The following is a 16,736-nucleotide window of genomic DNA, read 5'->3' on the forward strand; positions in this document are numbered from 1 at the left end:
AACCAGGGGGCACAGATTTAAAGTAATTGGTGGAAGGTTTAGAGGGGATTTGAGGGGAAATTTCTTCACCCAGAGGGTTGTGGAGGTCTGGAACTCACTGCCTGAAAGGGTGGTAGAGGCAGGAACCCTAAACACACTTAAAAAGTACTTGGATGTGCACTTGGGAAGCTCTAACCTATGAATCATAGAATGGTAACAGCACAGAAGAAGGCCATTCGGCCTGTCGAGCTCATGCCAGCTCTCAGCTAATACCACTCCCCTACCCTTTCCCCGTAGCCCTGCAATTTTTTTTCCTTCAGATACTTATCTAACTCCCTTTTGGAAAAATAAGATTGAGTCTGCCTCCACCACCCTTTCAGGCAATGCATTCCAGATTTTAACCACTCGCTGTGTAAAAAAAGTTTTTTCTTACGTTGCCTTTGGTTCTTTTGCAAATCACCTTAAATCTGCATCTTCTGGTTCTCGACCCTTCTGCTAATGGGAACAGTTTGTCTCTATCTGCTCTGTCCAGACCCCTCTGATTTTGAACACCTCTATCCAATCTCCCCTCGATCTTCTCTGCTCCAAGGAGAACAAAATGTATTAAAAAATATTTTATGATCTCTGCATCACTTAGCAAAAAGGTCATGGATGTGTAGGAAAGCACCCAGGGTGATTCCTGTACCACGTTTTGTGGAGAACCATCTAGTTTCCACGATATCTCCCTCTGAGATCACAGGCAGGTTCAGTATGTCGAAGTGTAGTGGGCAGTCATTGGTACAAAGCTATATCTTGTGGTAACGCATCCTTCAAGCACAGCAATGCACTTCCTTCAAAGCTAACTCTGCTTAAACAAATGTTTTTTTCAGAAAAGAAAAAAGGTTTGCAACGTGTAAATAGTACAAAAAAAATAAAACAACCCGTGTTTCTAGAGGTTTCACTTATAATCGGCTAAAAGCATGTGAAAATAAATCCAGTATGTCCAATTCAAACAGATTGGCCCGGAAATTCGGCTCTCCATGGGTGAGTACGCACGGGGTACTCACCCGTCGGCCCGATGGAAGTGCCGGTTTCCTGCATGCACTGCGCATGCGCAGGAAACCGGCACTTCCGTTCTTCTGAACGAAGAGGTTCAGAGGTCGAACGCATGCGCGCGGGGAGGCTGTGCCTGCGCATCAAACTTAGTTTTTTTTTACAGGTTTCTCTGGGAATGTAAGCCTGCTTTTTACAAGGTAAGTGGTGAATTAATTAAAATTAAACATTTTTTCCATAAGTTTATTATTTTTAAATACTTTAAAGCAAGGTAAGTTTATTTTTAGCCCCGTTAGAATATAAATATTTTTTTCAAAAATTTAAATTATTGTTTAAAGTAGTTATTTCATGTAATTTATAGTTTATTTAAAAAATGTGATGGTTTTTAATTTATTTGAAGGTTTAGTGCTATTTTGGGGCCGTTGTATTTATAAGTCTTGACAGCACTTTCTGTCAGACTTATGAATGGAGCATTCCCTGCTCCGATTGGCTGCCCATGGCCCACGTGATCCCAGGGGACACATTGAACTAACTGCGCCCCTGGGATACGCAAGCACTGCGCGCCGGCAGCTGGACCAGGCCCCGGATCGGAATTCCATGAGGCCCTACAGCTCAACGGCCGGCGCGCAAGGTAAGTGCAGATCGGGGGCTTGCACCTGCGGGAAGCCCCTGACCCGAATTTCTGGGCCATTGTTTAGTTCAAAAAACAACATTTTAATATAAAGTTGCAAGTACTTGTATTGATTTTCTGGTATCATGAATGGTAAGCACAATATTTTAAAGATGCCTAACTCCACCAGTTTTATAGTGTTATCCAAACTAAGATGTACTGAGAAATTGCAGTAAAGTCCCTGCCTCATTTAGGGAGATAGGTTTCAATGTGTGCAGTCCCAAGCAGATGTCATCTGGTTTGACCCATCCGTCTTTGCATGCTTGTGAATGAGAAGGAAACCTAGTGCTGGAAATCCCAGTATTAGAGTCATGGGGGGGAATTTTAACCCCCTAAAACGGGTGGGTTAGGAGCAGGTGGGTGGGGTAAAATTTGTGACTTTTAGAGCGGGAGCACAACTCCGGGTTTAATGAGGATGCGTTTGTATGCCAGTGAGAAACCTACACGCTGACGTTGGGGAAGTAATAATTGGATGTGGGCAGGTACTTATTGGCTAAATTAATGTCTTTGGGAGACGTTAATGAGCTCTTTATAAATTGTTTTTAACTTGACTTCAAATTTTACTTGAGCTGCATGGGTTTCCCAGGGTTCAGGAAACTGACCACGGCAACAGAAGCGAGTTTAAGCAGCAGTTCAGGTGGGTGTTTAGACTTCTACATAGAAACATAGAAGATAGGAGCAGGAGTAGGCCATTCGGCCCTTCGAGCCTGCTCTGCCATTCAATGAGATCATGGCTGATCATCCAAATTCAGTACCCTGTTCCTGCCTTCTCCCCATATCCCTTGATCCCTTTAGCCTTAAGAAATATATCCAACTCTTGAATATATTTAATGAACTGGCCTCCACCGCCCTCTGTGGCAGAGAATTCCACAGGTTCACCACTCTCTCTAGGTGAAGAAATTCCTCCTCATTTCAGTCCTAAATGGCCTACCCCTTATCCTTAGACTATGACCCCTGGTTCTGGACTCCCCGGCCATCAGGAACATCCTTCCTGCATCGAGTCTGTCCAGGCCTGACAGAATTTTATAGGTTTCGATGAGATCCCCTCTCAATCTTCTAAACTCCAGTGAGTATAAGCCCAATCGACACAATCTCTCCTCATACGTCATTCCTGCCATCCCAGGTATCAGCCTGGTGAACCTTCGCTGCACTCCCTCCATGGCAAGAACGTCCTTCCTCAGGTAAGGCGACCAAAACTGCACACAATACTCAAGATGTGGTCTCACCAAGGGCCTGTACAACTGTAGCAAGACATCCTTGTTCCTGTACTCGAACCCTCTTGCTACGAAGGCCAACATACCATTTGCCGCCTTAACCGCCTGCTGCACCTGCATGCTTACCTTCAGCGACTGGTGCACAAGAACACCCAGGTCTCTTTGCACTTCCCCTTCTCCCAATCTATTGCCATTCAAATAATAATCTGCCTTCCTGTTTTTGCCACCAAAGTGGATAACCTCACATTTATCCACATTATAGTGCATTTGCCATGTTTCTGCCCGATCACCCAACCTGTCCAAATCGTACTGCAGTTTCACGACATCCTCCTCACAGCTTACCCACCCACCCAGCTTTGTGTCGTCTGCAAATTTGGAGATATTACATCCAATTCCCTCGTCCAGATCATTAATATATATTGTGAACAGCTGGGGTCCTAGGACCGATCCTTGCGGTACCCCACTAGTCACTGCCTGCCACTTGGAAAACAACCCGTTTATTCCAACTCTTTGCTTTCTGTCCGCCAACCAGTTCTCTATCCAAGTCAATACCTTGCCCCCAATCCCATGTGCCTTAATTTTGCATGCTAATCTCTTACGTGGGACCTTTATTGAAAGCCTTCTGAAAGTCCAAATACACCACATCCACTGGTTCTCCCTTATCTATTTTACCAGTTACATCCTCAAAAAATTCCAGTAGATTAGTCAAGCATGATTTACCTTTTGTAAATCCATGTTGACTTTGTCCGATCCTGTCACTGCTTTCCAAGTGCTCTGCTATTACATCTTTTATAATGGACTCTAGCATTTTCCCCACTACCGATGTCAGGCTTACCGGTCTATAATTCCCCGCTTTTTCTCTACCGCCTTTTTTGAATAGTGGGGTAACATTAGCTACCCTCCAATCCATGGGTACTGTTCCAGAGTCTATCGAGTTCTGGAAGATGACCAGCGATGCATCTACTATTTCTAGGGCCACTTCCTTAAGTACCCTGGGATGTAGATTATCAGGATTTATCGGCCTTCAGTCCCATCAATTTTCCTAACACCATTTCCCTACAGATACTGACTTCGTTCAGTTCCACCCTTTCATCAGACCCTATGTTCCCCGGCATCTCTGGGAGGTTATTTGTGTCCTCCTTCGTGAAGACAGAACCAAAGTATGAATTTAGTTGGTCTGCCGTTTCTGTTTCCCATTATAAATTCCCCTGATTCTGACTGCAAGGGACCTACGCTTGACTTCACCAATCGTTTTCTCTTCACATATCTATAAAAGCTTTTACAGTCAGTTTTTATGTTCCCTGCTAGCTTACTCTCATATTCTATTTTCCCTTTCTTAATTAATCCCTTTGTCCTCCTTTGTTGAATCCTAAACTGCTCCCAATCCTCAGGATTATTGCTTTTTCTGGCCAATTTATATGTCTTCTCCTTGGATCTTATGCTATCCCTAATTTCCCTTGTTAGCCACGGTTGAGTCACCTTTTTTGTTTTATTTTTATGCCAAACTGGGATGAACAAATTCTGTAGCTCATCCATTCGGTCTTTGAATGTTTGCCATTGCCTATCCATCGTCAACCCTTTGAGTGCCATTCCTCAATCAATCCTACCCAACTCGCTCTTCAGACCATCGTAGTTTCCTTTATTTAAATTGAGGACCCTAGTCTCTGAGTCAACTACTTCATTCTCCATCTTAATGAAGAATTCGATCATATTATGATCGCTCCAACCCAAGAGGCCTTGTACAACAAGATTGCTTATTAATCCTTTCTCGTTACATAATACCCAGTCTAAGGTGGCCTGATCTCTGGTTGGTTCCTCGACATATTGGTCCAGGAAACCATCCCATAAACACTCCAGGAATTCCTCCTCCACAGTATTGTTACTAATTTGGTTGGCCCAATCTATATGTAGATTAAAGTCACCCATGATGACTGCTGTGCCCTTATTGCACGCTTCTTTAATTTCCCTTTTAATGCCATCCCCAACCTCCGCCTTACTGTTTGGAGGTCTATATACCACTCCCACTAATTTTTTTTCCCCTTAGTATTTCTCAATTCTACCCATGGGGCAGCACGGTGGCATAGTGGTTAGCACTGTTGCCTCACAGCACCAGGGACCCGGGTTCAAATCCGGCCTCGGGTGACTGTCTGTGTGGAGTTTGCACATTCTCCCCGTGTTTGCGTGGGTTTTCTCCGGGTGCTCCGGTTTCCTCCCACAGTCCAAAGATGTGCGGGTCAGGTTGATTGGCCATGATAAAAAAAAATTGGCCCTTAGTGTTAGGGGGGATTAAATACGTGGGGTTACGGGGATAGAGCTTGGGTGGGATGGCTGTCGGTGTAGGGACCGGGTGCTAGGGTTTGGATGATCAGCCATGATCCCGTTGAATGGCGGAGCGGGCTCGAAGGGCCGAATGGCCTACTCCTGCTCCTATCTTCTATGTTTCTATTGTTTCATACAGATTCCACATCATCAGAGCTAATATCCTTCATTACAATTGTATTAATCCCTTCTTTAACCAGTAATGCTACCCCACCTCCCTTTCCTTTTTGCCTATCTTTCCTGAATATCGAATACCCCTGGATGTTGAGTTCCCAGTCTTGGCCATCCTTGAGCCACGTTTCGTAATCCCAACCAAATCATATTCGTTTACCTCTATTTGCGCAGCCAATTCGTCCACCTCATTACAAATGCTCCTCGCATTAAGACAGAAAGCCTTCAGGCTTGTTTATTTTAACGCTCTTAGACCTATTCGAATTATTATTTACTGTGGCCATGTTTGATTTAAACCGTTGATTTCTCTGACTGCTACTTTTGTTTTTCTCCTTCCTATCTTTTGCTTTTATCCCTGTTTCCCTTTCCTCTGTCTCCCTGCTCAGGTTCCCAACCCCCTGCCATTTTAGTTTAAACCCCCCCGAACAGTGCTAGCAAACTTCCCCGCAAGGATATTTGTCCCGCTCTGGTTCAGGTACAACCCGTCCGACTTGTACATTGTTCCACCTGAATAAAAGCTCACTTATTGGAGCTGGTGTCTCCGTTCCCTTTGGCAAATGTCCAGTGGAGAGTGCTTGTGTGGATACAGCTTTATTCAACCTGGGAGGATTTCAAATTGACAAGATAAGGATGGGAGGAACCTTGGATGTGTTTGACAGCACATCAGAAGAGGACGACATTCTATGGTGGGATTAGCAGCTGCATGGGGGGGGGAGGGGCCGAGGTTGCAGGAGGCACAACCCATGTTCACAGGATATACAGTCACCAGCTTCCTTGACCTCTCGAGCAGTGCTTCCGCTGGCTGAGATTGTCACATCAGATGGTGATAAACATCGGCAACCTCCTACAGGAAGACCTGCTCCATGCTGGACCTGGTGGCCACGCATTACTAGTGACCCTACTACTGACCACAGCCCGCAGCTTTTTTGCCTCCAGATCTTTGCAGGGTGCGACCGGCGACATATCTAGGATATCCAAGTCGGCTGCACATAAATGCATCAGGCAGGCCATTGATGGCTTGTTTGCCAGAGTCGATAATTATGTAAATTTCCCATGTGATGACAACAGCCAGAATGAGTGGGCACTTAGATTTGCCTCTCTGACTGGATTTCCCCAGGTACAGAGCTATGTTCCTCTAAGGTGCGTCGCTGTACACTGATCTGTAAGCTCCCATGCACTTAAATTCACAGGCCGTGCAATCAGTTGGACAGTTGGAGCAGTCCAATGCACAATGAGTGGGGAAAAAGTCATAGCGCTGAGACTGGCCTGGGAACCTCACGGAGCCGATCCGAATTGGAACAGCTTTTGTTAAGAACCCTGGAACCCGGCAAGCGTTGTCTCAGACTGGCATTGAATAATGGCGGCCGCAGGACCCACAATTCTCTGCACCACATTACAACAGTAACTACACTCAAAGTACTTCATTGGCTGTAAAGCGCTTTGAGATGTCCAGTGGGCATGAAAGGCACTATATAAATGTAAGTATTTTTGGAGGAGGAGAACCTAGAGGAGGAGGACAAAGGTGGGACACACATCACCACACCAGCCGCTTTCATTGCTGCCAGGGTTGCACTAATATTGCGAAGGTTCATCTCGTGTGAAACATAACAAATGAAATTCTGTGGTCCGCTCCCACCACCAGGAGCACCCCCGCTCCCACCCCCCCTTTGCACTAAACAGTCTTTCAACCACTCATCCACCCAATAGAGTCATAGAGCACAGAAAGAGGCCCTTCGGCCCATCGTGTCTGCGCCGTACATCAATCCCTGTCCAGTCTAATCCCATTTTCCAGCATTTGGTCCATAGCCTTGTATGCAATGGCATTTCAAGTGCTCATCCAAATGCTTCTTGAATGTTATGAGGGTTCCTGCCTCTACCACCCTTTCAGGCAGTGAGTTCCAGATTCCAACCACCCTCTGGGTGAAAAAGTTCCTCCTCAAATCCCCTCTAAACCTCCTGCCCCTTACCTTGAATCTATGCCCCCTTGTTATTGACCCCCCTACTAAGGGGAAAAGTTCCTCTTTATCTACCCTATCTATGCCCCTCATCATTTTGTACACCTCAATCAGGTCCCCCCTCAGCCTTCTTTGCTCCAAGGAAAACAACCCCAGCCTGTTTAGTCTTTCTTCATAGCTGAGGCGCTCCATCCCAGGTAACATCCTGGTGAATCTTCTCTGCACCCTCTCCAAAGCAATCACATCCTTCCTATAGTGAGGTGACCAGAACTGCACACAGTACTCCAGCTGTGGCCTCACCAGCGTTTTGTACAGCTCCATCATAACCTCCCTGCTCTTATATTCTATGCCTCGGCTAATGAAGGCAAGTATCCCATATGCCTTTTTAACCACCTTATCTACCTGTTCCGCTGCCTTCAGGGATCTATGTACATGTACACCAAGGTCCCTCTGACCCTCTGTACTTCCTAGGGTCCTACCACTCATTGTGTATTCGCTTGCCTTATTTGTCCATCCAAAATGCATCACCTCGCACTTTTCAGGGTTAAATTCCATTTGCCACTTTTCCGCCCATCTGACCAACCCGTTTATATCGTCCTGTAGCCTGAGGCTTTCCTCCTCGCAATTTACCACCCCACCAATTTTCGTGTCATCTGCGAACTTACTGATCATACCTTTTACATTCTCATCCAAATCATTTATGTAGATCACAAACAGCAAGGGACCCAGCACCGATCCCTGAGGTACCCCACTGGACACAGGCTTCCAGTCACAAAAGCAACCTTCGACCATCACCCTCTGCCTCCTGCCACTCAGCCAGTTTAGGATCCAACGCGCCAAGGCACCCTGGATCCCATGGGCTCTTACTTCTTGACCAGTCTCCTATGCGGGACTTTGTCAAAAGCTTTACTGAAATCCATGTAAACCACATCCACAGCATTTCCCTCATCCACACACCTAGTCACCCCCTTGAAAAATTAAATCCGATTGGTCAGACATGATTTACCCTTGACAAAGCCATGCTGACTATCCCCGATTAATCCTTGCCTCTCCAAGTGGAGACTAATTTTGTCCCTCAGTATTTACATTCATCATGAAACAATGACAGGGCGAGTTGATACTTGGGAAGCAATAACGAGAGAGTTATGGAAGTGGTGCTAATCAATAAATTTCATGTGGCATTATTTAAAAAAAAAAAGTAAACTTAACGTAACAACTTGTCAAACACCCATGTTCATAACCTTGGTGAATTACAGTTTCATCAACTTATGCTTTCTGCTGCTTCTATGTGGTGCATCCGGTGTGGCTTCAGTAGAGGTAGAGGCAGGCTGCTGAGATGATTTTGGATTGTGCCCTTTGGGTTTTGGAGCCCCTGATGGAGGAGGCCTGTGCAGGAGCAAACTCTGCCATCGGGAGACGAGATTGCATGTTAGGTACTGTCTGAGGGAGGCACAACGGGTGAGAAGTGGGAGCGCTTTAAGTGGAGTTCCCACTTCTGTGTCCGCCTTTCGCCATTATCCCTCTCCTGGGCCAGCGCCACATCACCCTACCACACTGTTGCAGATCAGCTTGGTGAAGATCAGTGCCGCGCTGCAAGGCCACGGATGAGGTATGTGCCATCCTGTTTAAGGTGGCAAACAAGTTGACGCCCAGAGTCTGCACGGCCGTGGTCCTGGCCTGCATGGACTCATTTGAGAGCCTTGCTTGAAGCTCCATGGATAACATTCTCGCAATTCCCTGTGTTGACAATCCACTAGTGATCGAGTTGGACTCCTGCATTCTCTCCGCTACTATGGAGACTGCATGGTACATCTGTCAGTACCTGGCTAAGTTACTGATGAACCTCTCTCCAAAAATAGCCCCCGAGGTTTAGCATCTGTGTCCAGCTGAGCAGAGCTTGGAGAAGATTGTGCCTCTGACATGGACTCTCCACAGCTGTCCCTGCCACCAGTGTTTGCTGGTGCTTAGTTGAGTTGTGAATCCAGAGGTGAAAAAGCAATAACTGTCTAAGTGGACCCACCGAAGTGCGAGTATTTGCGCTGGCGCATGTGACCCTCAGAAGGCATGAGGCTCTCTGAGGAATTGTCCTCATGAGCACAGTGAGATCGGGACCCGTGGTGGGGATAAAAGGAGCGGTGACCTGAGGCCCGAGAGCACAGCGCGAGCGGGACCAGCGGCGGAGATAAAAGGAGCGGCGACCCGAGGTGCGTGAGCGGGACCAGCAGCGGGATAAAAAGAGCGGCGGCCTGAGAGCACAGCGAGAGCGGGACCAGCCGAGGCCCGATAGCACAGCGAGAGCGGGACCAGCTGAGGCCCGAGAGCACAGCGAGAGTGGGACCAGCCGAGGCCCGAGAGCGCAGCGAGAGCGGGACCAGCCGAGGCCCGATAGCACAGCGAGAGCGGGACCAGCTGAGGCCCGATAGCACAGCGAGAGCGGGACCAGCCGAGGCCCGATAGCACAGCGAGAGCGGGACCAGCTGAGGCCCGATAGCACAGCGAGAGTGGGACCAGCTGAGGCCCGATAGCACAGCGAGAGTGGGACCAGCCGAGGCCCGATAGCACAGCGAGAGCGGGACCAGCCGAGGCCCGATAGCACAGCGAGAGCGGGACCAGCTGAGGCCCGATAGCACAGCGAGAGCGGGACCAGCTGAGGCCCGATAGCACAGCGAGAGCGGGACCAGCTGAGGCCCGATAGCACAGCGAGAGTGGGACCAGCTGAGGCCCGATAGCACAGCGAGAGTGGGACCAGCCGAGGCCCGATAGCACAGCGAGAGCGGGACCAGCTGAGGCCCGATAGCACAGCGAGAGCGGGACCAGCTGAGGCCCGATAGCACAGCGAGAGTGGGACCAGCCGAGGCCCGAGAGCGGGACCAGCGGCAGGGATAAAAGGAAAACAACGACGGACCTGAGAGGGGGGGAAAAAAAAATCAGTGACGTCGCAGGAAAGCAGGTAAGTGATTGGTTGGTGAGTATTTCTCTCTCTTTCTAAACTTGGGCATTGGTTTAAATTAAGAGCCGTGATTGCAGATTAAAAACTATACATAGATAATTGAAATGTCAAAACTTGAAAACCCAATTACTTAAATAAAATACAATAGAGATGACAGGGCAGGCGATGTGTTGCAGCTGTAGCATGTGGGAGCTGGTGGACCCAAGTGTGATCCACAGCGACCACATCTGCAGTAAGTGTTGGTTGCTTGAGGAACTTCGGTTCCGTGTTGATGAGCTGGAGTCTGAGCTTCAAACACTGCGACACACCAGGGAGGGGGAGAGTTACCTGGACGCTGTATTCCAGGAGGCAGTCACACTCCTTCGATTAAATAATTCAAATTTGGTGCGTGGTCAGGGACTGGAGGGTGTGACTGAGTGAGGCAGGTATGGGGATCCACAGGTAGCATTGGAGGAGCCTCCGCCCTTGCACTTGTCCAACAGGTACGAGGTACTTGCTCCCTGTGTGGACGAGAGCAGGGACTGCAAGGAGGATGAGCAAACCAACCACAGCACCGTGGCACAGGGGGCCATTCAAGTTGGGGGAGTAAAAAGAAATGTAGTGGTAGGAGACCGTATAGTTAGGGGGATAGATACTGTTTTCTGCAGCTGAGAGCGTGAGTCCCGAAGGCTGTGTTGCCTGCCCAGTGCCAGGGTTAAGGACATCTCCTCTGGGCTGGAGAGGAACTTGGAGTGGGAGGGGAAAGATCCAGTTGTCATGGTCCATGTAGGTACCAACGACCTAGGTAGGACAAAGAAAGAGGTTCTGCTGAGGGAGTATGAGCAGCTAGAGGCTAAATTAACAAGCAGAACCACAAAGGTGGTAATCTCTGATTTACTACCTGAACCACGAGAAAATTAGCATAGGGTAAATAAGATCAGAGAGATGAACGAGTGGCTCAAAGATTGGTGTGGGGGAAATGGGTTTCGATTCATGGGGCACTGGCACCAGCACTGGGGAAAGAGGAAGTTGTTCCTTTGGGACAGGCTTCACTTTAAACCATGCTGGGACCTGGTAAATCGAATAATGAGGGCTGTAGATGGGGCTTTAAACTAAATGGTACACAGCGAGAGCGGGACCAGTGGCGGGGGTAAAAGGAGCATCGGCCCGAGAGCACTGTGAGCGCGGGACCACATGGCAGCTGTCTTTCATTCTGCCAGTGCCATTCACACTTCATCTAGAGCCATCTTTTGTTTCTTAACTTGTCCCATTATCATCTCCTTTTGCCTTGCACCATCTCTTAATCTTTCTTGCCTTCCATCCTATCACAGACCTTCCCTTTTTTTTCCTCCCCTCCCCTCTTTCCCTGCCCCTGCACTTGCTTAAAAACCTGTTCCATCTCCAGCTTTTTCCAGTTCTGACGAAGGGTCATTGACCTGAAACGTTATCTCTGTTTCTCTCTCCACAGATGCTGCCTGACCTGCTGAGTATTTCCAGCATTTTCTGTTTTTATTTCAGATTTCCAGCATCCGCAGTATTTTGCTTTTGTATTGGTGGAAGGGAGGGTTCAGGTGAAGGGAAATTTAAAAAGTCAGAGAAAGGAGAAGGCAATAGTGCAGGGTAGCGATAGGGGTAATGATAACCAGAGTGTGACAGGAAGGAACAGGGTGTATAAACATAAGAGTGTATCAGAAAGTAGAGTCAGAGTAGAGAAAAATGGTAAAAAGACAAAATTAAAAGCTCTTTACCTGAATGCACGCAGCATTCGTAACAAGATAAATGAGTTGATGGAAGAAATAGAAATAAATGGGTATTCCAGTGAGAAAGAAAGACTATTAAGAGAAGGATGCACCATCTGTGGCTAACTAAGGAAGTTAACGATGGTATCAAATTGAAAACAAAGGCATACAATATTGCGAAGATTAGTGGTAGGCCAGAGGATTGGGAAATTTTTTTAGAAACCAGCAAAGGACGACTAAAAAAATAATAGAAACATAGAAACATAGAAGATAGGAGCAGGAGTAGGCCATTCGGCCCTTCGAGCCTGCTCCGCCATTCAACGAGATCATGGCTGATCATCCAAACCCTAGCACCCGGTCCCTACACCGACAGCCATCCCACCCAAGCCCGATAGATCGAGAGTAAACTAGCAAGAAATATAAAAAGGAAAAGAGTAACTAAAGTAAACATTGGTCCCTTAGAGGATGAGACTGGGGAATTAATAATGGGAAACAGGGAAATGGCAGAGACTTTGAACAAATATTTTGTATCGGTCTTCACGGTAGAAGACACTAAAAGCATCCCAGTAATAATAGATAATCACGGGGCTATAGGGAGGGGGGAACTTAAAACAATCACTATCACTAGAGAAAAAGTACTAGGCAAACTTATGGGACTAAAGGTGGACAAGTCCCCTGGACCTGATGGCCTGCATCCTAGGGTTTTAAACAAAGTGGCTGCAGAGATAGTGGATGCATTGGTTGTAATCTACCAAAATTCCCTGGATTCTGGAGAGGTCCCAGCGATTGGAAAACCGCAAATGTAACGCCACTATTCAAGAAAAGAGGGAGACAGAAAGCAGGAAACTATAGACCAGTTAGCCTAACATCTGTTATTAGGAAAATGCTGGAATCCATTATTAAGGAAGTAGTAACAGGACATTTAGAAAATCATAATACAGCCAAGCAGAGTCAGCATGATTTTATGAAAGGGAAATCATGTTTGACAAATTTGCTGGAGTTCTTTGAGGATGTAACAAGCAGGATGGATAAAGGGGAACCAGTAGATGTTGTGTATTTGGATTTACAGAAGGCATTCGATAAGGTGCCACATAAAAGGTTACTGCACAAGATAAGAGCTCATGGGGTTGGGGGTAATATATTAGCATGGTTAGAGGATTGGCTAACTAACAGAAAACCGAGTCGGGATAAATGGGTCATTTTCAGGTTGGCAAACTGTAACTAGTGGGGTGCCACAGGGATCAGTGCTGGGGCCTCAGCTGTTTACAATCTATATTAATGACTTGGACCGAGTGTAATGCAGGCAAATTTGCTGATGACACAAAGATAGGTGGGAAAGCAAGTTGTGAAGAGGACACAAATAATCTGCAAAGGGATATAGATAGGTTAAGTGAGTGGGCAAAAATTGGGCAGATGGAGTATAATGTGGGAAAATGTGAGGTTATCCACTCTGGTAGGAAAAATAAAAAAGCAAATTATTACTTAAATGGAGAGAGACTACAAAATGCTGCAGTACAGAGGGATCTGGAGGTCCTTGTACATGAAACACAAAAAAGTTAGCATGCAGGTACAGCAAGTAATTAGGAAGGCAAATGGAATGTTGGCCTTTATTGCAAGGGGGATGGAGTACAAATGTAGAGAAATCTTGCTACAAGGCATTGGTGAGACCACACCTGGAGTACTGCGTACAGTTTTGATCTCATTTAAGGAGGGATATACTTGCATTGGAGGCAGTTCAGAGAAGGTTCACTCGGTTAATTCCTGAGATGAAGGGGTTGTCTTATGAAGAAAGGTTGAGCCTATATTCATATTGGAGTTTAGAAGAATGAGAGGTGATCTTATTGAAACGTATAAGGTTCTGAGGGGGCTTGACAGGGTAGATGCAGAGAGGATGTTTCCCCTCGTGGGGGAATCTAGAACTAGTTTCAGAATAAGGGGTCGCCCATTTAAAACGGAGATGAGGAGGAATTTCTTCTCTGAGGGTCGTGAATCTGTGGAATTCTCTTCCCCAGAGAGCTGTGGAGGCTGGGTCATTGAATATATTTAAGGTGGAGATAGACAGATTTTTGAACGATAAGGGAGTCGAGGGTTATGGGGAGCGGGCAGGAAAGTGGAGTTGAAGCCATGATCTTATTGAATGGTGGAGCAGGCTTGAGAGGCCTACTCCTGCTTCTATCTTCTATGTTTCTCCTGCTCCTATTTCTTATGTCCTGTGACACTTGCTATAGGTGTGAAGGCCCTGGAAGACAAAAGAAAGGAATATGGTTTAGTCGTAATGTTACAACATTCATGAAATGAAGTCAGCATATGTGTGTCAGAAATGTTTTAAATTGTGTCACCAGCTTATCTCCTCTGCATTAGTGAAATGGATTATTTGAGGTGGTACACCTCCAGTCCCCTCCCTGTCCATTGCGATTTGTGCTCTCCTCCTAAAAGGGGTGAAAAAACAGACCTGAGAATGAGTGAAGGTGAATTATTCACCTGATGGATGCAGTGTATTTGTGGAGAGTGACTATGAGACAGATGCATCACATTGCGTAAGGATTGGGTGAATGTCAATGGTGAATGGATAAATGGGGAGGTGATGAAGTGCATAGAAGCTGAAGGCTGGGTGCTCCTGACAGTTGACTGGGTGTGAGGAGCGATATGATGGAGTACACTTGGCAAGACAGTGTGAAAGGGGAGTGGGGGTGGGGCTTAAATCACAGGATATAGTTGAATCAGTAATTGTACTCACTTTTTCTGACCGGTTTTGGTCATTAAACCGCTTCCTACATTGCATCCATAACCTGGACACAACACTCCAGCTGCTCACCACCTTCTCTACCTCAAACTATGCATTCTTGATGAGGTTTCTTCCTCCCATTGCTTGGGAAAAATATGTCCCTCCTCCTGACTGCACCCTGCAGTAATTCCAGCGAGGCATCATTAAATCTGGGTGATGCCCTTGCTCTATGTACACCATCCATCCCGAACACCTCCAATTTCCATTTGTGCACTGTCCCTTTAAATAACAGCTGAGATTATGTCATGCAGGTGCGCATCATGGCCGCTGGGCAGTTTGGAGATGCAAAACCCAGAAGTCAAAATTAATTGGTACAATTCAGTTGCGATTGCAAATTACGACCCACTCAGTTCTGTTCTGGGTTTCGCTCAGACAATTCCACCCCCCCCACTCCCGCTCAGAAGCTGCATTCATATTAATATCCGGGCCATGGTCTCTCTCTGTAGAAGCATATCTTCAACATATGTATGGAAAATGTGTTTATGGGCTTTGGTGATTCCTATGTGGCATGGTTCAATGAGGCTGCGGGTTTAAAAATAAACAGCAAAGCAATTGATGGGAAGCGAGTTACTGACTGACCCAGCTTCTCTGTGTTCACCCTAACTTGAAGATTAAAGAAAGAACTTGCATTTATATAGTGCGTTATCGTGTTCTCAGGACATCCCAAAGTGCTTCCCAACCAGTGGATTATCATTAAAGTGCACTCTTATTATATAGGCTGCACAATGTTTTGCAGAGAATTGCACTGTTATCTTGATGGTTGCTCAGTGATTAATATAATGTTTCTTTTGCAATCAGGTAGTGTGCCTTCTCTAGCAGCTGGCCTGTTATTTGGGAGTGCAGCAGGGTTTGGTGCCTACCAGATCACTCAAAACCCCAAAAACATATGGTTGTCTCTGAGTGAGTATTCTGACCACATTTCTTGTGAACTTTTCCATGTATATTGGGCTTTCAAATACCTGTAAGAAAAAGTAAGGAATGTCCTTTCTACTGCTGGTAGGGACTGTTATCTTCAGAGTGTGCACCTGTAATCAACAAGAAGTTTAAAAGGTCCGCTTGCTGCTATGGCTGCCATTCTTTGTGTAGTTAGATGCACATCAGTTCGCATGAAATAGAAACATAGAAGATAGGAGCAGGTGTAGGCCATTCAGCCCCTCGAGCCTGCTCTGCCATTTAGTGAGATCATGGCTGATCATCCAAACTCAGTACCCTGTCCCTGCCTTCTCCCCATATCCCTTGATCCCTTTAGCCTTAAGAAATATATCTAACTCCTTCTTGAATATATTTAATGAATTGGCCTCAACTGCCTTCTGTGGTAGAGAATTCCATAGGTTCACCACTCTCTGGGTGAAGAAATTCCTCCTCATCTCTGTCCTAAATGGCTTACCCCTTATCCTTAGACTGTGACCCCTGGTTCTGGACTCCCCTGCCATTGGGAACATCCTTCCTGCATCTAGTCTGTCTAGTCCTGTTAGAATTTTATAAGTTTCAATGAGATCCCCTCTCATTCTTCTAAACTTCAGCGAGTATAAGCCCAATCGACCCAATCTCTCCTCATACGTCATTCCTGCCATCCTAGGTATCAGTCTGGTGAATCTTTGCTGCACTCCCTCCATGGCAAGAACATCCTTCCTCAGATAAGGCGACCAAAACTACACACAATAATCAAGGTGTGGTCTCACCAAGGCCCTGTACAACTGCAGCAAGACATCCTTGTTCCTGTACTCGACCCTCTCGTTACGAAGGCCAACGTACCATTTGCCTTCTTAACCGTCTGCTGCACCTGCATGCTTACCTTCAGCGACTGGTGCACAAGGACACCCAGGTCTTGTTGCACTTCCCCTTCTCCCAATCTATTGCTGTTCAGATAATAATCTGCCTTCCTGTTTTTGCCACCAAAGTGGATAACCTTGCATTTATCCACATTATACTGCATCTGCCCA

General features: G+C 46.6%; 1 protein-coding gene across 2 annotated transcripts in view; it reads left to right on the plus strand.

Annotated features, from left to right (window-relative positions):
* The window catches only part of LOC147117633 (transmembrane protein 14C-like), a 58,119-nt gene that overhangs the window by 5,725 nt on the left and 35,658 nt on the right, over positions 1 to 16,736 (plus strand). For both annotated transcript variants that reach the window (XM_085988785.1, XM_085988786.1), the window contains exon 2: positions 15,592 to 15,693. In XM_085988785.1, the coding sequence (XP_085844911.1) occupies positions 15,592 to 15,693 (102 nt within the window). The remainder of the gene's footprint in view (positions 1 to 15,591; positions 15,694 to 16,736) is intronic.

The sequence above is a fragment of the Somniosus microcephalus genome, chromosome 5, assembly GCF_052327205.1.
Source record: "Somniosus microcephalus isolate GS21.2 chromosome 5, FLI_Smic_1.0, whole genome shotgun sequence".
Taxonomy (NCBI): Eukaryota; Metazoa; Chordata; class Chondrichthyes; order Squaliformes; family Somniosidae; genus Somniosus; species Somniosus microcephalus.